This window comes from Strigops habroptila, chromosome Z, assembly GCF_004027225.2.
Source record: "Strigops habroptila isolate Jane chromosome Z, bStrHab1.2.pri, whole genome shotgun sequence".
NCBI lineage: Eukaryota > Metazoa > Chordata > Aves > Psittaciformes > Psittacidae > Strigops > Strigops habroptila.
In genome coordinates, this window is record NC_044302.2 from 61,283,764 (window position 1) to 61,306,730 (window position 22,967).

General features: G+C 37.3%; 1 protein-coding gene across 6 annotated transcripts in view; it reads left to right on the top strand.

Annotated features, from left to right (window-relative positions):
- The window catches only part of LOC115619928 (transducin-like enhancer protein 1), a 78,949-nt gene extending 60,741 nt beyond the window's left edge, over nt 1-18,208 (top strand). For all 6 annotated transcript variants that reach the window (XM_030512946.1, XM_030512951.1, XM_030512947.1 and 3 more), the window contains 6 exons: nt 5,980-6,229; nt 7,992-8,239; nt 10,204-10,351; nt 10,763-10,913; nt 11,692-11,768; nt 11,948-18,208. In XM_030512946.1, coding sequence (XP_030368806.1) covers nt 5,980-6,229; nt 7,992-8,239; nt 10,204-10,351; nt 10,763-10,913; nt 11,692-11,768; nt 11,948-12,055 — 982 coding nt within the window. In that variant the 3' untranslated portion in view covers nt 12,056-18,208. The remainder of the gene's footprint in view (nt 1-5,979; nt 6,230-7,991; nt 8,240-10,203; nt 10,352-10,762; nt 10,914-11,691; nt 11,769-11,947) is intronic.
- Nucleotides 18,209-22,967: the final 4,759 nt, after the last annotated feature.

Consider the following 22,967-nt stretch of genomic DNA (forward strand, 5'->3'; position numbering starts at 1 on the left):
GGTACTTATAATTTTGAAACACACATAACACTTTGCACTTCCTATTCTGAATGTTCCTGTTACATGCTATCTTCTTTACCAGTCTATCATGGTTTAATTTTTCCTTTTGCAGTTTCAGGAAAAATTCAGAAACTTATTTTTAGGATCCTGTCTAAGTTACAAGACACGCTGTAGTGAAAGTTATACACTGTTTGCCTTCATTTTGAACTCCTGTTAATAGTTAGTGATACATTGTAATGTCAGTCATGCAGACATCCTTAAAAGTACTCCAGATTACAGGCAAAAAAAAGTATGTTTTTTCTTCTACTCTTTCTTCATAATAGTAGGAAAAGAGCAGACTTAGAATGGAAAGCCATTCATCGTTGTTACCCACTGTGCTTCTAGAACAGACTTAGCTATCTGTTGGCAGTGTGAGAAACCTGTTAAATCTTTTTTAAGGATTTACTTAAAGAAAAGTTGGTGGTATGTTGACAAGATTCCCGAAGTGAGGGTTCAGTGAATTGATGTAATGTGTCAGATGGTGGTATGTTTAAATTTAGTACAGTAAGGAACAGGCTTTGTTCTCAAAACATTCTTTTATTAAGGGTCAGAGTCATTCTTGCTGACTTCAGTAGAATTTGGCATACTTACAGAAAATATTTTTTGAGATTGCACAGTGGCTGTAAGTTTTTACTTTTAAACAAGTATATTTATAAGCTTTCAATGACTTATTCCATTAGTAATGCCTGTCAATATTTTATATTATAAGCTACGAAACCCTATTTTTGTTCAGTCAGAAATTTCCTGTGACCGAGTTCTAGTTGTTGCACTACTCAAGGCACAAAAGCAGTGCACGTATGCTGCTATACTTTGTATCCTGTGATTTCATAGCTAAGTTATAGGTGGTGGGGGTTTGTGGGTGGTTTTTGTTGTTTTTCATTTGTTTGGTGGTCGGTTGGTTGGGTTTTTTTTAATCTTTAATATTTTCAGCAGTTTATTAACACTGCTTTGTAGATCACCTACTGTGTTGCTACATACTCTCTACTTTCAGCTTGATTTGCTGATGTGTTCTGTAATATTTTTTGTGGTCGTGTTACTTTGACTGAGTTGGTCATTTCCTCTTACAGTGACTTCTTATCTTACCTTTATTGTGAGGCAAACCTAACCTTCCATAAACTGATCTGTTATCTTTCCATTGGCAGCTTTAGAACAATCTTGTTTTAGTCTTGATTGCTATAGCTAGCTAGATGCTGTCTGTTACCTGCAGCATCTTTGTACCTACATTAGGCAAATCTATGTTTTCTATACCAAGTACATGGGTTATATAATTATGAAATCTAGTGGAGTATTCCTAGTTCATTTACATTGTTTGCCTTTTCCTAGAGTGCAGTTAAGGTGCCGCATTGATGTGATGAGATGTGGAAATTTAGTCTTCTCTTGCAAGTGGTACAGTTAATTTTCAAATTGAACCATTGGATCCCGAGCTATATGTGTATGCTCATGGCTGCACCATTTTTATCAGTGGTTATGCTAGGACTTTTGTTTGGTTGGTTTGGTATGGTTTGGGCTTTTTTTCCACCCAACGCTTCTTCCAAGAGAAAATTAAATTATTATATTTCCAAAAGGATGACATTTATTACCACCCAGTTCTTTTTAACTCCTGTGTATTCTGAGATCTGTCAATGAGTAGCTTATTAGAAAAATTCGTAAACTCTTAAGTACCCACTCCTACCTGTCTATCTGCCTTTTATCAAGGGTCTGTTATCTGGAAAGCTTATCTTTTTCTTGCCTTGTTCTGTAACTTCATTAAATGTAAGTCTTCTCTATCATCTTTGTACATTCCTGAATGTTAATCTTTCAGTTTTGCTCTTTTCAGAATCTAACTTTGTTAGAAGTGGTACAGATGTACGTGGGAGATTGGATAGCAATCTAGAAAGTCAAAGTGTATTCAGCAATTTCTTAATTATACAAACGAGCTAGTCTTTGCATGTGGTAGCAGGTTGTGGGTTGGTTTTTGTTGTGAGGTTTTTTGTGTGTGTGTGTGGAGTTGTTTTGTTTGTGGGCTTTTCTGTTTTGCGTGGATTTTTTTTTTTTTTTTGGTTGTTGTTTTTTTCTTTTTAATTATTTCCTATAAAGCTTTTCAGGTTTTACATTTTACTTTGATATTTTGCTGTACACAGATATGATCTCATGTTAATTGTTTTCTCTCTTCAGCTATTTGTAGTTCAGTAATTAATTTTACAGACGAGGACTTGTCTGTATGATTGTGCATCAAGTAAATTTCCATATTCTTGGTTTCAAAGTTGACTCCCATCAGTAGTAGATTATTGTTGTTTTAGGAGCTCTTCTGTTTGATTTTTTTTTTTTTTTGTTGGTGTGTTTTTTTGCGATTTCCTTCCAGATTGTCTTGAGATATCACCTAATCAATAATTATCTTTGTCTTAGGTTGGGGGCAGGAAATCAGTACTAGTTTTGGACACGGACATGTGGTGTCAAAGTTTTGCACTCTGTCATTCTGATACATTTAACTATGCCCTGGATTACAAGTTCTTGGTGTGTTGCTGTGATCATGTTTTTTGCTTTGCATAGCAAGGTACTTATTTAGCTTTTAGTCTGCTATAGCTACTAAATTAATGTTCTTGTGGATTTCTCCTTGATGTGAACCACACCTTCTCAAAGTTGAATTGTGTACTGAGCACAGATTTTCAAGCTCACTGGTAAGATTTATAATCCACATTATTGCTTCCTGGTGTCTAAAATTGTGAATTAATGGTAACATTGAGAACAAATGTATTTCTCAGTATATTTTTTTAAATGTGGTTTTAATTGAAGCATGAGGCGTTACACACGGACACAGAAAGAGCTGAAAATACACATTTCTCATTTTAGTGGGAAAAGGAAATTCCATGTGGTTAATGTTAACTCTTTCAACTTCTAGTTAGAAGCCGACTTTTCTATGTGTTTTTGGAAGGAAATAGCATGCTGTTAGTGAATTGCTCAAAGCAAAAATAAAAAAGATTTCAATTCTCCTGACCTTCACATTTGTTCAGTGAATGCAAAATGAGGAATATTTTAAAGGTAGGCTGTTTCCAGTACTTTGTTCTTCTGGAGACAGAAGCTTTCCTTGTCCAGGGAGTGTCAGTCTGGCAAATAATGCAAGTTTTTTCAAAGTAAAAGGTATGTGTAATGCAAAGTTATACCATAATAGCTAGTAGATACAGGTTACTAGCTCACAGTAGTGTGCCGACCATGGTGATGTTAGCATGACATACCGCACATCTTCATGCAAACAGGAGCATTTACTGTTCTGCGTTCTTCTCTTGGGAGGGACAGAGGGATTTGGCAATGTGTAGCCATTTCTTTACACAGTGTATTGCTGATAATTTTCACTGTAGAAAAAGCTGTCTTGGCTTGTAAGAAACTATAAATGGTTTGTTTGTTAAGCCCTAAAGCTCAGTCATCTTGAGTCCTGACCAACTGGTCTTGGAAGCAAATGCCCACTCAGGATCATAAAAAAGAGAGACTACTCTTATGATATATACAACTTCACTTTAAACATGGGCACGTTGATGAAATTCTATGTGATTAAAAGTATACTGAATAAGTTTCTGGTGTTTCAGAGCAGAAGAGTCATCATAATTCTACAGTATGCTTGAAGTACTTGAAAAATGTTCCTATTGTCTTCCTCCCACCCCATCTCAGCAAGAACTGAGAAGCCTTCTGTATGCACAGAAGCATTTCAAAATACCAATTATTTAGGTGTTTTGAATTGAGCAGAACATTTACGTTGTAATTTTCCATTAAAAGAAAAAAAGTCATGTAAAGTGGATTATTCATCTTACTCATGCTGGAAAAAATGGCTGAATACTTGCTAAATTGTTTTTTTAGTGTCCATGATAAAAGCAGGGACAGGCTGGGACTTCAGAGTTGTGCAGATCTGTGTACTCTTACTGCTAACAAATACCCTGCAACTGACTTTGATCTGGAGCCCAGGATGGGGCCCAGCTTTTCAGCATCTTAAGTGCTATGACTTCAGTTGGACTCCATACCTGAACCTGAGCAGTTTTTTTGAACCTTGAGTAGTCTTGTTGCCACTCCTCTCCTGCTATCTCGCACATCATCTGCTTAGTGAATATCTACTTTGGGACAGTCCTGTCTCTCCTTTTCAAGGAAATTAAACAAATTTCTAGTTAAGCCTTTATCATTACTGTTTTTCTTCATACAAGAAAAGATAAAGGGTCCCGTGGGAAGAAATACACTTAATAGGCTGTGAATCTTGTGTACATGTAAGGGAGTGAACTTTGCACTTCCTTTCTTATCTTGCATTTCCCATTCCTGACGTTTCCATGACCAAAATGATTTGTCGTCTTTTGCACTTGCTCATCCTCCATTTCTGTATATTCTTTGAGCAGGCTTATTAATTTCTTTTGTTTAATAGCAGTTATTGTTAACCATTTTTTACCCTTCTGAGAAAACTGTGGTATTGTGTGGGGCTGCTTCCACTGTTACCATGTGTTTGAAAGAACTGTAGAGTTCATTTGGCTCTCCATTTCTCACTGTTTTTAAGAAGAATTATCTTCTGCTCTGCTCCTGGGCAGATTCACTTGCTTTGTGATGTCTGTTTTGGATCCAGGCATCTTGCCTGTTCTTCCTTTCAAACTGTGCAATACTTGGAAACATGCAGTAAACTACTTTGAAAATACTAGCTCAGTGCTCAGAACAGAAATTTAAATTGAATTATCTATGGTTTGGTCCTTGGTAGAGGGATGCAATACTAATACTTGAGCTGCAGTGACTGAAGATTTCTGAGAAAGAAGGTACATTTGGAAAAGAAAGGGCAATTCTGAACACAAGAATGTATTAGAAAAATAAAGTTATCACTACGAAGACCATAGCTTATTAGTGGGGAGAAGAAAAAGAAAGGATACCCCTAGCTCCACATTTTTTATCCACTTTGGCCTTTTGAAGAATGATGTTAATGTAACGACAGCATCAAAAACGTGAGCTATGAATGTGTTTAAAACAGAAGAAGTGAAAAAGGAGATCACCAGTGTAACAAAAAGCAGCCTTTTGCAGGAGTATTTTCATTTTTATTTAAAGCAAAGAAAGAATCGCCCTCTGCATTTGAAAGCTTTATTACCTGCTATTTGTGCCCTGGTCTTTGAGTAGAGCTGACTATCAGCATTACCGTGAACATGGAGAAATAATTTTGTGTACTTTCCCCAAAGAAGAGTTTTTTATTCAGTGCTGGGATTCACTTTCTCAAACCTCAGTTTCATATACTTGAAATCGTGCACTGAATACAAATAAAAGGTGCTACAGAAGTGCCAAAACTACCTGGGAAACTGAGCCTTTCAGCTTTTCCAAAACACTCAAGAAAACGTAATTATGGGAAGACGGTATCATCTTCCTGATGGAAGGTGCACGCAACCACTCTGCATGTTTCTATTTTCTGTTTAAAGCACTAGTTGCTGGAAGGAGAGGCATGTGAGCACGGCTAGTGCTGATGTTAAAGATGAGGTGCAGAAACGGAGCAAAAATTGAGCTTTGGCTGGTGGTACTGCAAGGCAACAGGTGTAAGCCTCATGGAAGAATGCTGGAAGAGTAGTAGTGCCTAGAGAGGGATTGTTGCTGCAGGACTTGTGGGCTGAGACTTGGAATTGCTGGCTAGAAACCAGGGCCTGAAAGATCTTTTGATTATCCAGGTGGCTGACAGATAGCAGCCATGATCTTAGTGCACAGAGTTAAGGGTGGTATTTAACATGTTTCCCTACTGCACGAATGCTTCAAGTGAGGCAAGCTGAAAATACCTATTGTGAATCCTTATCTCTCTCTGAGTTTTCATGTGCATGCATGACTTGGCACTGTAGCTCCGATTATCATGAGAAAAGATTGACAGATCAAATGAAAAATACTGGCTTTCTTGCACTGTTGACTCTGTAACTGACTGATTATTGTATTTTTGGTTTTGTCTTCTCTCTTCTCTCCCTTTCCCGAAAGAGCCTACTCCTTTCACGTTACTGCGGATGGTCAGATGCAGCCGGTTCCTTTCCCTCCTGATGCCCTCATTGGTCCAGGAATCCCTCGCCATGCCCGTCAGATCAACACTCTGAACCACGGGGAAGTTGTGTGTGCAGTTACCATCAGCAACCCCACGAGACACGTGTATACAGGTGGGAAAGGGTGCGTCAAAGTCTGGGACATCAGCCAGCCTGGCAACAAGAGCCCTGTCTCCCAGCTGGACTGCCTGGTAGGTCAACAGGAACTTGTGCACAAGGGTACCTTCTCCTTGGAGACTCAATAAGGAAATAGCTGTCCTTGTCTGGATTCTGTTCATATTACAAGGAAGTAGCAGGCAGGTTTTTTTCCTGATTTATGTATTTAGCTGATTTTTTTTAACACATAACAGGTGGAGTTACAAAGAAGAGTGCTGGTTTTTTTAGGGATAAATATCATCACTAGGGGTCAAGCAACAGGTTAGATAACATTTCTGAAGAGAGAGTATACCTGATTTTTTCTTTTTTTCTTTTTTCTTTTTTCCCATTCTAGTCTTGCTAGGAATGTAGCCAGGCTTATGCAGGGCTGCAGTGAACCTTCCTAGGTGTTTCACGCACACCAGGAGTGACAACCTCTATTTTTTTGTAAGAGAGTAGCAACCGCATAATGAAATAATGTGACAGAGTATCAAGGTCACTTTAAGTCTCTCTATGCTTTTGTTGGTGATCCACAAGTTACACATTTTGGTTGGTTGTTTTCACATCTGCAGGATATAAAAGGGACTGAGTGCGTCAGTATAGGTGGCAGAAAAGCTAATTAAAAAAAAATGGATGGCTCAATTAAAGATGCTTCTCATATTAGAAGCAGTGTAAACATTTGTGAAATGTTAAGAAGACTGAGAAGACTTAGTGTCACAAAGCACAGCAATATATATTCTGAATGAAAATAATTCTAGATTCAGTGCTGGTCCAGTTAAATGTGGTGTGGTTTTTGTTTTGGTTTAGTTTGGGTTTTTTAGCCTTTACCCTTTATTTACTGCTACCCTTATGTTAGTTGTCTAGTAGTAAAAATATGGTTAAATATGTGTTCTGTTCTGCGGTAGGAATGAGTCTGGATGCACAGTCCTAGCTGCCTTCATTTTAGTTATGGAGCAGTAATGGCTGGCAAGACTAAGCCAACTTTTCTACTACACTACTTACTGCCACTTTGTTGTGAGTAAAAAAGAGAATAGTAGTAGGAACGCTCTTGGCTGCTTCTTGCAGTGGTTTTTTGTATGTTTTGAGTTACAGATCTTAACCCTCCATTTCCTAAATAACTGTCGGTTAATTCAGCAGCTGTTACGGAGAAATGGGCATCCAATACACTTAAGAAGTCAAGCTTGTAATAAGTGAAGGTTGAAATGTTTTCCAATTCTAAATCCCTTGTAGTACCTCTCAGTCAGCAATAGTACCACAAATGTGAAACTAATGATGTAAGTATGGTAAGAGTCATGCTGAACAAGGACCAACATAAATTGAGGAGCACTGTGGGATTACTTCATATTTTAACTTTACAACGGTGAATGCAAAATAGTATTTGAAAGAAAACTCGAAAACCTGAAGGGCATGAGACTTGAAACACATTTCACATAGAGTTGCCTAAATGCCAAATGAAAGGTCATTTGCTTTACTATTTCTGTTGTTGGTGACCTTTGATGGTGGAGTGCACTTGCAGAAATGCAAGCTTATTTTGGCCCTGTTTTTGTGTGATGAGATGGCAGACTGGCCATTCGTCAGATTTAAAACAGAGTAGACTGTGGCAACAGAAGTCTGCAGTTTGGTTTCTGCAGCTGCAGTCTCTGGTTAGTGATGAGAAGTAGGTGTCTGAAGCCTTTTAGAATCTGCTGGTTCCTCTTCAGTACTCTGGTAATGGAAAAAATTGCATAGTGTTTAAAACTCAGATGCAGTCAGAATCATATTAGTGGCCATTATTGGCAGGGTATGTATTAACATAACTGAGTGATCTGTGTTGTACAGAACAGAGATAACTACATCCGCTCTTGTAAATTGCTGCCTGATGGATGCACCCTAATAGTTGGTGGAGAAGCCAGCACATTATCCATATGGGACCTGGCAGCACCAACTCCTCGTATAAAAGCAGAGCTGACATCCTCAGCCCCTGCCTGCTACGCTCTGGCTATCAGCCCTGATTCCAAGGTGTGCTTCTCATGCTGCAGTGACGGCAATATCGCAGTGTGGGATCTGCACAATCAGACGTTGGTCAGGTGAGTCATTACTTGTTTACAGAAAACTTTAATAGAAGTTACTCTATGGACAGCTACATAAATATTTATCTTCCAGAATAATGGCTCATGACGGCAAAGTAAATAGTATTTCTTATACAAAGAATGCGGTTTGCCACCTGAGTTGAGCAGAAACTAGTTTTGGTAGTCTCAACCTAATCTTGGAAGACACGCTTCAGGGTCTACCTAAAGGGTTGGTCCATAACATGCTGCAGTCATAAGGGCCTACCTAAAGGGTTGGTCCATAACATGCTGAAAGTTCCTATTTATTTCGGTTAGTTGGGATTTGTCTGCAGGTTTCTGCAATCAGCATTTCTGCTAGTTTGTGGTGGTTGTAGATTGAACATTAACTTAGGGAACTCTTTGAGGTTTGTCCTTTTCCTTTGTCTTAAGCTTTGTTAAGTAATAAAGAGAATTCTCAGTTCATATTTAGTGATGATAAGTATTAAAATTAAATTTACAAAAGCAGTTGAAAGTATCAATTCTTCAGGAAAACATAAAGGACTGATACTAGGTCACTCATGGAAAAAGGGTATTTGAGTTTTTTGGGGGAATTTCATCTCTCAATGTTTTGGAATGGATTGCAAAGAGAATAAATGGATTGCCATGTAAGTTACTTTTGAAATCTTTTGTTAGACCTTTGATTAATAAATATATTAGTAGAAGAGTAATATTTTTGGCAGGTCAGTATCCAGCATTAGTGCTCTGACAGAGCAAGAAAGATAGGACCATGTGTGAAATGGCTTTTAGCAACTAGCTGTGTACTTCGCTACAAGATAAATTTTGGTTTATGCTTACCAAAGTAGTAGTGTACAATATTATGAGAAGAGAGAGCCTGAATTGGGAAAGGTCATGATAATTTAAAAGTTCCAAATGCAAACAGTGAAGAATTTGCTTAGTCTGCTGTGTTTCAATTAAATTTCCTTTATATCAATAATTAGCCTAAATTTATATTCAAAGTTATATTAATGTACATGCAAATTTTACTTTCTGTTGAACAAAGAATGTATTAGTTATATACAATCTTCAGTTTGCCCTATCCATGCTTGGTCTCTGTAAAGGTGCACTTACTCCACCTGTGACTGTCTTGCCTTTTAAATGCTTGCTGTAGGTGTTCCCACCACTTGCTGGCTGATCTTGCTAATTGATAACTTGGAAGTTTGAGACCAGAGCTACAAAACAGAATATGCGGCATGACCTTTCTGTGGTAGCTCTTGGTGATTCATACCCTTCATTCCCGAGCTAGTTGTCTTTTCCCCCACGCCCTCCACCTTTCACATTGAGGCATAGGACTTTTCCTAATGCTAATTGCTGATGAAAAATGCAGGAGCCTCGGAAGGCTTTTGCCAAAGGATTAAGGAAGACTTGAGATGACCTTCTGGTTGCTGAAAGCTAAGAATTACTGATGAGAAGGTTTTAAACAAACTACACCATTTAGATGTTTGTGATCTCCTGCCACAGAGAATGCAACTTTGCTGACTCAGCAATGCTTATGTTCAACTATCTGGCTCTCTATCTGGATCCCTTTCTATTAATATCTCTGCTTATTATTTATCATCTTGACTCGCAGCCAAAGAAAAATACAGAAGCTGTTTTCTGAAACTGGAGGAGTTTTGTTCTCTCAGCACTTGTTTTAATCTGAGCTGTCCTTAGCGCTTTTAAGTATAGTTACTGTACTTTACTATTCTCACAAGTTTTGGGGGTTTTTTTGCTTTCAAAACCCAATACGAAATACTTGACTTGTTCAGCTAGCCATGATGCAATTCATTTCTCTTAACACCTGGAAAATGTTTTTATAATACTGTTGTATTTCATGCCTAGTAAGAAGGAGGGAGGGGCTGATTTTTGCCCATCAGCAGACACAGAGAGTCCAAAACTAACACCACAGTAGTGTTTACCTTGAGCTCTGGCAGGAAATCATTATTCAATCTGGTTTGTTTTATCAGGCAATTCCAGGGCCACACAGATGGAGCCAGCTGTATTGACATTTCTAATGATGGTACCAAGCTCTGGACAGGAGGTTTGGATAATACCGTCAGATCCTGGGACTTGAGAGAAGGGAGACAGCTACAACAGCATGACTTCACATCACAGGTACAACTGGATTTTCCTACAGTGTGGGGAAGGGCAGAGGAAGGAAAAGGGGGCGGTGGGAGGGAAACATTTAGGATGAAAGCTGAGATTGAGCCCAGTGCAGCTGGCAGATTTTTCCCTCTTGTCCTTTTGGCTGCTCACAACACAATATTTTGGAGCTTTCTTATGCGGAGCTTCCAGAACAAAATGAAGCCTGACACTACTCACTTTCCATGTTATTCTAAGTTAATGTAAGATCAGGATTATTTATAGTCACTTGAATTTTGAACAGCAGCCTTGCTATTGAACTGTGTGAATTTGTTTGGCTCTTCTCTCTTTTCTCTCCCTCTTCCAATCAATTTAATCACTGTAAAGAAAAAAAAAGTGTTTGTAGGAAAAAAATAAGAAGTGTAAATGTTGTTTAATTTTCAGATATTTTCCCTTGGTTATTGTCCTACTGGTGAATGGCTAGCTGTGGGAATGGAGAGCAGCAATGTAGAAGTGCTACATGTAAATAAGCCAGACAAATATCAACTGCACCTTCATGAGAGTTGTGTATTGTCACTCAAGTTTGCTTACTGTGGTGAGTTTCACTGAACACAAAACTGGAGGTCAGGGTTCATGTTTCACTGGTTAGTTAATACATAGTCATAGCTCGTTTGGTAATCATAGAATCATAGAACAGTTTGGGTTGCAAGGCACCTTCAAAGATATTCTAGTCCAACGCCCCTGCAATAAGCAGAGACATCTTCAGCTAGGTCAGGTTGCCCAGAACCACATCCAGCCTGGCCTTGACTGTCTCCAGCGATGGAGCATCCACCATGTCTCTGGGCAACCTGTTCCAATAGACGTACTACAAATTGATTAGCGTCTCCAAAGTAAAAATATAAGTGAAGCCTTTATGTTCATTGGCAGAGGCAGGCTAAAAATTAACAGAGCATGGAGCGGTATCATAACTGCAAACCACTGGGGAGGAAGCAGTGCTATGTGCCTCGAGGTGCACGTGTGGCCAGGCCACTCTCCATAGGTATTGTATCTCAGTTTCTTAGGTTACGAATAAGTATCTGCTTTATGAATTCAAAGGTACTTTCCTACAACCAACCATCCATTTATCTAAGAGCTGCTGTGATGGTTGATTTCAGCTTTCAGAATCCCTATAGAATCTAGGGATTTCCTCATATGTTAATATGCTACAAAAGCATGAGTGTCCACATTGATTGTAAGCAAAAGTATCTGTTTAGTGGTGAGAACTTTTACAGCGGTAATTGGATAAAAGATTTCATAGATGTGAGTTGAAAACCCAAAATCTGTCAGATGTGTGTTTCATGCGTTTTTCATAGCCCTTCTGTTTTATATTCTAGGTAAATGGTTTGTCAGTACTGGGAAAGATAACCTTCTTAATGCATGGAGAACACCTTATGGAGCCAGTATCTTTCAGGTGAGGATGATGATGGTTTTAAAGACAACTAGAACACCCAGAGTCTCTAGTTGTTCTAGTGACAACTAGAACACCCAGACTCAGATATCTTCACCTATGTCTCTACCCAAACTGGGATGCTGAGATAAGGGTAACAGACTTTTTTTAAATGATGTAATATATTTCTATTTTTCTTCTAGTCCAAAGAATCTTCGTCAGTGCTTAGCTGTGACATCTCTGTGGATGATAAGTACATAGTCACTGGCTCTGGAGACAAAAAGGCTACAGTCTATGAAGTTATCTACTGAAAAATGTGATGGGGATATAACTTTTAGAAGTTGAACTGGGCCAAAATTGTTCTTAATTGTAGAAGTAGAAAGGTTTTGCCTTTTAAAAAGGAACAAAAGTATTGAGGTTCCAGACCTTGCCATGAACCTACTCCGATTTTTCAAAATAGAAGGCAACATCCAGCAACTAAATATTGGCTACGTGGACCAAATGGAACACAGAGGCAAGATGGACAGATGTAGCCTAGGTTTTTGACATAGTTTTTAAAAGCCGAGTCTACTGAAGAATGGTGGAGCCTTTTATTTTTTTTCTTTCTTTGTGACCTCATGCAAGTTGTTCTCATTGCCTGATTATGGGGGATAAATACTTTTCTGTTCCTTGCAGTTCAAGTTGCATTCTGTCCTGTGTAGAGCAGTGGTGTCTCAGATGAACTTGTTTCCTTTTTTTGCATCTTGTGATATGTTTTTGTATTTTTGTTGAAGGTCAAGCATTTGTATAAATTGTAAATATCTTTAGTTTATTACAGTAAAGGCTTTAGTACCAACAACCAGTCTTCCCCCACCCCCGTCCTCTCCCTGCCTACCCTGCTTATTTAAAATTTAAAACCTTTTGGGGATATAAATACCTTTTTAGAAGCAAAAGCAAACACTATGTATAGTTTGAAAATGGTGTCTTATTCTTTATAACTCTTCCTAGATTCCTTTATCATACTTCAAAGTAGTTGTTTTGACATATTAGGGTGTCAAGTCCAGTAGAATACTGTCTTGTGCTACAGAAAACTTAAAAGGCAATTTTGTACTAATTATAGTGTAAATATAAAAATTGAACATTTCATAAAGTTGTGCAGTTTAAGTTTATTCTGATGTCCCATGGATATGTTCTTTGGCAGATACGCTAATATGTGCCTGATCATAGTTCATTTGGTCATTTCTTTAGAAGAGGAGACGACTTACCTTTCTCCCTCAGCTGAACAGGATTCATATGAGAGCCACGTTTCAACTAAGTACATCAGAGCCTTTATTCATTAACTGAGGATGTCTGTGATTAAACAAAGCTAGATAAGTTGCATCCTTCATATTTTACAGAGAAGTGGTAGTTAAGGACCATTTCTTTTTTAATGTCTTGTCTATGCTTAAATATTCAGGTAAATTTAATCAAATTACCAAAAGTGTGAATTTTACAGGGGATCACTTAAAACAATGTTAAATACTTGCAGGGCTGCAAGTGAAGTGGATTAACCTAAACTAAGTTAAACTCACTTCTTAATTTCTTGTGAGAATATTGACAAAAGAATATTTTGATTTTTAACTAATCCACTGCACATATTAATTAGAATTAATTTTCCTGAGTGTCCCATGTTATGCAGGCGTACAGGCTCTATGTATTTGTACTGAACAATCTTTAAGTCCTTTCCACTGTTCAGTGTAACATTGGTGAAGAGCCATGCTAAGCAGCCAGTTACCAAAGCTATGCATCTTCAAGTTTTTGTGGTGTACTTGAGAAATTAATGAGGAGAGAATGTGTACATTTTATTCTAACTGTGTTTTTTCAGATTAATGAGTTCTACCACTGTGTGCCAGACAAACCTAACTATTGCATCAGTGAGGTCCATACATTTCTTACATTCTGTAATTTGATTAGAATTTCTGTTGCTAAATGAGAGTACAGATGAACAGAAGGATATCTTTGAACAAATAATTCAGATTACACAAACTGGCAGACAAGTTAAGACTTGTCTGTGAAGAGCTGCTTTCTCATTTTGCTAGAATTTGACAATGACCTATATCCCTGCTCTTTAAATACATGTAACTAGGAAGAAACAAGTTTGACTGGCAGATGCATTGACTGGATAGGAAATTTCTCATCTGGGTGCAAATTTTCTATTTCCTGTCTGAAGAGACATCAGTTTTCTTCTTTATTTTCATGACCATTCTACTGAAACGAGTTTTATAACATCTAGAGTTGTAATAGCCTTAATACATTAACCTTGCATTTGGAATGTAAAATGTTAACCATTCAGGATAATCTGGTCTCCTAGACATTTAAAATTACTGTTCTATCCGTATATATCTGTATCTTTGTCTATTGCTGTGTTGTGAATATGAAATCTGTATGAAAATGACAGACCAGCTTAGGTGGTGGTCATGTTTCTTTCACACATACTGAGACAAAAAGCGGAATCATAAGGCTTTTCAAAGAAATAATTGTATTTGCTACATTGAAATACAGTGAAGTGCTATTCCGTTTTAAAAAGAGAAAGTTTAAAAAGAGAGTATGTGCTAGATTACTTGATTTTTACACTGACCATGTTTTCATATTGAAGTTTTTCTGAATGTCTGACTCCGACAGTGATCATTGACTTTGTTTAGCAGCACTGGACAATTTGGAACACTTAGATTTCTGCCAAACTGCTATCACCTTGGCTTTTACTTCATAGGTGTTCTTTTGCCTTGCTTAAAAGTTGGTATCACAGGAACCAAGAACGCAAGTATTCTAACACATTTGTGTAACCTTTAAAAAAAATACTCACATGTATATAATGGTTATGCTGTAAGTTGCAACATAGTGGTTGTTAGGAAGGCCACATTCTTTGCAATCAGGAGGTTGTAAATCATAGTGTCAGGAAAATAATGAAATACCTTGTCTTTTCTTCTTAGCTTCCGGAATGCACAGTGAGTCAGAGGAGTTACGGAATTGGACATTATTTGTGTGAATGAATTTAATCATATTTGTACCATATATTTCTTCTTTGTAATTAAGAAATTCTTTTTTTCCCCAATCAGATGTGCTTTAAGCTTTGGGTCTGCAAACTTGGGGATGCAGCCTACAATAGTCCTCTCCATATGTTGTTTCAGGTTTCATTTGTAATTTATGATATTTTTTTCTTTCATGTGTCAAACAGTAAAGCCTATTCCACCAGCAGATGTAATTTTTAATGAAAAGATACATTTGGTGAAATTTTGGCATGTCGGTCTGTGCTATTACATACAAGACTTAAAACTAGTAGAGCTTAAAAATTCCATAAGTTCTTGTAACCCTGTGTAAAGTAGTGGGTGAAAATAATTGCATATTGAATGAAGAAGCAGACCAACCCAGACCAGCATTAACAGAAAAGGCACTGGGAAAAGCACATGGAAAAAAGAGGTACAGCAGTAACTGTGGTGCAGGTAATTAATTTGTGTGTGTGTATGTATGTGTGTGTGTGTGTGTGAATTTAATTACAATCCTGAAAGATTCCTTTGATTAGCCACTTCCTGGGACAGTATTTGTTTGCTGGGTGACCCTCAGTATTCAGAGATACTTGAATGCAGGTCTGGCAAACACTAGTGCCAGCTAGAAGCAGGGAGTCCTTACAAGTGGCGTACTGGATGTCAGTGCAAACAATAACTGATGAAGAGGAGATTTGTGGTAATACTGATTCAGCTGAACAAAATCCTTTGCCAGCAATAATATATATATTTTGTTTATGTGCACCGGTCATAACCTTTTATAAATCAGTTTTTCAGAAAATCATGATACTATTCCACACAATGCATTTGTCTGTGTCAGAGTACCTCTTTGATTATAGTTCCAAGCAAAGATAGTTCCCCACATCAACCCGCAAACCTTGAGAGAGAATTTTTATCCGTATTAATTCTTTCAAAGTTGTTTGGCATTTCAAAAGCTTTTGTTCCTTTAAAGGGAAGAGGGAGCACCAAGCAAATATGAAGTGTATAGACTGTTAGTGTTATTTTTTAATATAAACATCAAAATAGAATCTACCGTCTGGTCACATGCATACTTTTGTGTATAAACAATTGACCATAATTTTTCTGTCACATTTTTCCATTGGTAATGCAGGTCGAATTTTCAGAAGTGTCTAAGTTGCTCAAGTAACTTAAACCGAGATTGACAAACTGTTTTCTTTTTAGTGGCCTTTTGTTTGGTTGGTTAGTTGGTTTTGGTTTAGGGTTTTTTTTGTGGAAAGGCTGCTGCATTTGTGAGCCTGCGGGATCATGTAATCTAGTTAGAGTAGTCCTTCATATTTCTATTGTACTGGTGCAATTTTGAGTTGATGGGGAACTTCAACCATTCTAGCAACTAAGATGGGTGGAATTTAATGTTTTCAGGCTAAGGAAGAGTACTGAATTCAGATTTAACACTACTGATAAATTGTTTAGCCCTTAAGCCACTTCACTGGAGAAGCTGTGCTGGCTGCAACTGTGTCTGTCACTTCAGAGGATTTAGCTTTGGTTTTTTTTTTTCTTTCTTACCACAAGCGTATAGAAAAAATGTGAGAATGTAGGTGTATGCAAGACTTGACTTATGATGTCCTGCCAGAGAGAGGTCTTTTACTACAGAATGGGAAAGATGAAGCAGCTCAGAGTAGGATCCAGTGAACACCAAAGAAAGGGTTCATGGCATGGAATACATGTGGGGACAAGGGAGGATGGGAACATACACACGCATACATTTTAGGTTTCATCTAATATTTAAACTGCAAAATTCACCTAGAATGAGATTCCAGTATGATGACACATTTCACTGACCTGTTTCTCCATAAAGTTGTTCAGATGTTTCTGCATAGTAATTCAGGGACACCTGAGATGTGTATTGGAACTGGAAGCGGGCATTTGTTTGATGTCCATAAGCAGTCATCTAATCCCAAGAGGAAAGAGAGTTAAATCACAGCCAGTTTTCAGTATTTCCCATTACCTAGTATTTTTGTAGCTCAAGCTACAAAAATTTCCAGCAATTGATAATCCCATTTTCAGCAACATGCTCCCAGATGTCCGATTGCAGTTTAAGTGCTTAGTGCAGCATGGTAGATTTTGCCAGGGGAAACCAGATGTGTAGAAACTGGGTGCTTTAAAAATTTGGCCTGTGAGACTACTTTACTGACATTTCTGGGAAGTTTACTCAGAATTTCTCTTCAACTGTATAGGAGAGCTTGCTCACTCAGCATTTTCTAAACCAGCAAAACCTGTGCTTTGAACACATTTTAAGCACATGGGTGTGGTTTGCTTTGGGTTTTTTCCTTTATTTTTTTGGGGGGGGGGGTGTGTGTGTGTAGATTTATTTAATTTTTTTGTTTGTACGTAACGTAAAAACATCTATGAATTGAATACACCAAGAAAACACGAAGGGAAAGGGAATGAATGAATGATTGCCTTCAGCGGGCAGAATGCTCTTAAACATGCTGTATATCAAAATATCCTATTGCTTCTACAATATATTAATTCTTGAGAGCAGTGGATTTGTGTTTCCTTGGAGCTAAAGTGCTGTTCTCGGAAAACTGAAAAGCAAGAAATTGGTGGTGTGGGGCCCAATGTTAGTGATTATTTTCAAATCTAAGCAACGTTTTGGGTTTGGGATTTTTTGGAGGGTTTTTGGTTGGGGTTTTTTTCACATTGCTTATTGCTAGGTCCCACAGTTCAATCAAAGCTGAATGACAGGCTATGCCCTTTCTGGCTCATGCATTAGTAAGAATTTAGCGAAGAATTGCTAACAAGTCTGTTGGTGACTGAATCTTTTAGTGAATAGCTGCATAGATATCAGCCAGACTCTGTTGTAATAATTTTCCTTACTAAAGCAAACACCCAAATATAAGATAGCATCATTGTTCCATACTCATACTTCAATTGTATTGAATTGCGGTCAGTGTAGTTGACTCTCCGTAGAAAAGTTCTGTGGTGGTAGAAAAATTCTTCTGAGGTAAAACTTAAATTTTGAGGTGTTTCCTCCTAAAATTGTTATGTTGATTCATAGAAGAAATGCTGCAAAGCGCACTAAACAGGTGCTTTTGCATAGAGCTTGGCAAGGATTGCTTTTGCTATGTTCACAGTACAAAGGTATAGTACCTTTTGAACTTCATTTCTGTTTTTTGCCAAGAATGAATTAGAGGTCAAGATAACACATAGTTTGGAGATTAAATAATCAAACATACTGTTATCATTATCCCTTTTATATACTCCGGCATTAGCATAGAAAATTGAGATGATGGCTTGTAACTGCAAATGATAAATGCTGGTTTTCCTTCAAGGACTGATTTTAATGGCAGCTTAAAAAAGTTAACAAGCAGAAAGAAGGGGCCATAAATGAAAGTTAATCCATAATGTTGGGAAACTTAGAAATCACTTGTTAATTTCCTGGTAGTGAGCCTAATTTGTTCAAAATAAAATCCATCTGTTTCACGTCAGAGTCTCTGTACCACTTCCTTACAACAATCCACAGTGGATTACCCTATTACTTCAAAAATTGGCTGCAATTATGCTAAGTTAATAACTCTTATTTTGTGCTTTGCTATAGCAAGATGTTTTGGAGAAAAACGAAGCTTCACTTATATTCTTAAGAGATTATCAGCTATTGTTTGAGGTGGGGTTTTTTTGCAGTTGGACCTGAGTATTTTCTTAGTTAGATTTCAAGTAAATAGACAATCATCTGATGGCTTTGAAAATTCAAAGTATTTTTGATTGCCAATGAATCATCCAAACACTGCTGTTAAGTATGTAAATGTCCTTATTGCCAGTTTGGTATTTGCTTAGCATGCCATGCATGCAGCAAAACTTTGGACTGATTCAAATTTTGCGGCTACATTAAATTTAGTTCCTGGAATAAGTTTCCTTTCCATACAAGGACTAGTTTATTACTGTGCTCCCCTGTGTCTCCTCCTGCATATGTATTAATCCTCTAGAGATGTTTTAATGCAGCATACATGCATAATACTTCTACCTTCCTCTTTTTGATTGTTAATTATGTGAGATGTGTATTTCTGACAGCAGTTGAGTGAATATTTGTTAATCTACGATATCTTCGAGTTTTTGAATGTGTACTTCAAGAATTTGATAGAATTCTGTAGAGAAGTCATTAATTGTTACTTCTTAAATTCCAGATTTTAAAGTCCTGATACTCTTTTGTGTTTTTATCAGTGAATCTCTTTAAGGAAGTACTTCTTGGTTTTGAATGGGTTTCATAGTTCTTTTGTTTAGGTAGACACTCTTCTTTGTTGAGTCCAAGTTATTGACCTGGTAGTCTATTTATAATTCTGCCTGGTTCTTCAGTATTTTATCTAGCTGTAACTTACTAAAAACCACAAATATGAAATGGGGATATTAATGACAAGTGGTTTAAATGTGAGAGCTTCAAAATGCTTGTTAGAATATTTCAACACTTTGTTCATTGTCATTTTACATTTTTTCATTACTTAAGTAATTAAAAAAAATCCCTAGGGTTGAATTATAGTAAAATTTTATATCTCTCAGTACTAATTTTGTCTCCCAGTGGACAGCAATAATTTAGATGGGATTGTTTTTACTCTACCTAATTTATTCTTACTGGGGGTGGGGAGGAAAGGAAAATATTAACCTTGCAAATTTTTCTAATTATAATAATTTCATTAATATTAGTGGTTGTTTTTAATAATCTCCATGCTTTCAGAAACTTGTTCTTCTGTATATTGAAGAAAAACATACAGATATACAGGGTTCAGTACCAGAATGTGTTTACAGTATTTATCCCCTGGGTTTGCTGTAATAGTAAGGGGAAGTACAGTGACAGATATAACTTGCAATAGTTGCTAGTGTTATGTGCCTTTGAATAATTTGCTTTAATTCATTGATTTTTTTACTTTTTTCTTATGTATCTTAGGTGAGGGTTAGCAGCTTTAAATTAGTTTCCTTTGTATTAAAGTGGATATGGTGATACATTCTTACAGCTTTACTAGTTTTGCTAACTTTGTTTTTACTAACTCAAGTAATTTTAAATCTGTAAGGTAGATGGTTTTATGGATGGTTTTGAACTGATTATAGACTGTTCAGTTCAACTTTTTTAGGTTTCAAGCACTACTAGAATAGAAGAACTTCATGGTTATATTTATCTTTTTTTTTTTATGCTTACATTTTGTATTATGTAAGATCAGTGGGACTTTCTTATCACAATAGGTGTGCTCACTGTAGTAACTTTTTAAAATATTCCTATAGTTTGCACTGTGTGATTGATTTGAATGTAGCTTACAAATCAGTCCCTTTCTGTAAGCATCTGCTTTGTACCTTGACAAGTATGAAAGTAATCTAAAATATCACTGTGTTTGACAGTGAGACTGTATATTTCTCTAAGCGTGAATAGCATTTAGCAAGGCTTGTCTAGTTAAAAGGCAGTTAAACTAGTAATCATACATTATCTGTGTTTAACTGTCGGTTGTAGAAAAAGTGCTACAAAGTGATATGTGGTGATAACAAATTCAGAAGGAGAAGAATATGAAATTCAGATAGCAGCTTGAATGATTTGCTGTTAGCATGGGGCCCAATAACACTACAAAGCTATAAACTCTGTCTTCCTAGATTGCCCAGTTAGGTAGCAGAGATGCAATTTGTCTTTTCTGAAGCTGCCTGCTGCTTTCTAGCTCCATCTCCTGTCACAGCCTATTAGCTCCCCAAGAAAATTGGTGGGAAATTGCCTGCAGATTGTAGGAAATTGCATCTCTAGGCCCTGGAAAAAATGTAGGATAGCACAACACTGATCCTCCCAGAGCAGCTATTAATACAGCAAAAGCTGACCTTTGGCATGGTGTGAAACGACTTTGCTATTTGCCGAATAAAGACTGTATTATGTGTGGTTGAAGGAGGATACAAATTACTATCCTAGCTATGCTTGTAGCCAGCCTGCTCCAGGAAGCTTAAGCCTTAGTCATAGGTTTTGCTGTCCCCATCTCTATTGAAAGATGGGAAATGTTAGAGCCTTATCCAGAAATTTCATTGTGCAGATGGTGAAAAGCCACTGTGTCTTTTTAAATGATGTTAGTATGTATGAAATTCAAAGGTTTAGTGAGAAAAATGCAAGGTAATTTATGAAGCTAATCTCAAAAAAAAAAAAAAACCCAAAAAAATTGATAATTGCCTCTGCTTGATCTAGCCTTGGTCAGAGTAGGAACATTGGCTATGTCATTCTGTGTGTATATCCATGATAAACATTTGATTTTGGAGCAGTTGTGGTGAAATTGAGCTGATTTATACTGTAACTGTTGAGTGTAAAGGTCATGGGACACACATTAGTTCTGATAGATTTTACCATTAAATTCCTTGCCACTAGGAAACTCACTTCTTATTTAAACAAATCCCATGTATTCTTCATGGTGTGATATACAACGAGTTTCGCCCTCTGCCATTTCTGCTAGAGCTACCTTTCTAGTCTTGTTCTTTACCTCAGTTTCAATAAAAGTCAACTTTTTCTTGAATTCTGAGATAGGGGATATGTAGAATTAGTTTGCAACATAAAAAATAAATGCCAGCATTTTCTTTGAGCTTGCAATTGTACGGAGTTGGTTCAAAGCCTCTTGAGGAAGATGTGTGCGTGAATCAGAATGATGTATTGATCAGAAGTGCGGGGGCAGGGGGAGGGAGCAGCAGCAGGTAAAAAGTCATTTTGCAATCAAAAGCATTGCTGTTTTCATACTCATCTGAGAACTGTTGGTAACTGGTGGCTGCCCAGGGATCTCAGTGAAATCAATATGTTAATTTCCTATTGTATTAGTGTCCACTGATGTAAATGAGTTGACAGGCTCATTAACACTCACACAACTGATTAGGGAAAATTAGTGGCCTGCCTTATGGATTTGAGGGCAGAGATGCTGAGCATAGCGCAGCATGACAAAAGCAGGTACTATTCATAGTTCAAAGCACAGCTGAAGGGGATCAAGAGCACTTCATGTTATAGGGCTCTCTGGACCCTTGTTTTGAATTCTTACGCATGCACATGTATGTCTATCTGAAATGCTAATTTGTTGAAGCATTGTCTTTCTAAATTGGTTATAGCACCTTTTATGGAAGTTATGCAGTTTAGTGCTGTGTATCTTTTCTTGTAAAACAAAAATACAGGAACAGAAGAGCTATGGTGCTTTAGCCTTTATTCTGTATTTACAATAGCTGTTCATCTTCCAAGGTATTACATACTAATTGCATTCTCAAAATAAACCTTGCCATTTAGTAACAAACTTTTTTTTTTTTTGTACAGTGCAATACCTATATTGAAGTGAGCAAAGAACATTTAGAGGATACGCAAAATCTGTCCCTTTTAGAGGACACAGAATATCTGCCCTGGCTAATCACTGAATTTGCCTTCTCTTGTAACAAACACACAAAATTGTGTGATACAGTATCCAGGAATTAATTTCTCCTTGCTCATGTGATTGTGAACACTGTTACCTGCATGCCTACTCTGACTTTAATGAGGCCATACCCATTATTCTACATAGGGCAAGGAGGTAACAGATCATTCTCCTATGAAAAGCAGAAGCTTCTTGTCATAAATTCAAAGTTGAAAGCTCTAGCTTTGTTATGGAAAGAACAAAAATTCAGACTGGGCTGTAAGGGATTTGGACTGCACCAAATGCTGCTCTGGATAGTGCGTGTTTTAAGAGAGGGTTGGTGGGGAAAAAACAGTTCGGACAAATGAGTTCTCAGCCAACACTTCATGATTGGAGAAGATGTGCAAGCTGTAAGTAGCATCCTTCATCCTGCAACAGCTTATGAGCTCCAGCAACAGACAGGGCACTAAGCTGTGTTTGCTTTCTTTTTCTGTAATTAGTTCAAAGAGAGTTTGTTGTCAGTCTAAGTTTGGGTCAGTCTGAGTTTGGTTAGGCTGTTTTTCATATTGCATAAATATAGCCAATAACACATCAGAAAAGCAAAATCTGAGTTCTTTAATCAGGCTGACTTAGGTTTTTTTTTAATTTTTTTTTTTTTTTTTTTAATGATGCCTTCCTAACACTTCTCACTTGCCGTGCTAGGAAAATGCAGCTTTTTTTGTCTTTGTTCAGATTTCCAACATTCCAAATGTCATAAAATAGTTCCAATTTACTGCAGTACGCTGTTGAATATCAAACGTTTTGCTGGTGTAATTTTTCCTAGCCTTAGCAAAAAATTTTTAGCTATGGATAGTTCATTGTACCTGCAGTCA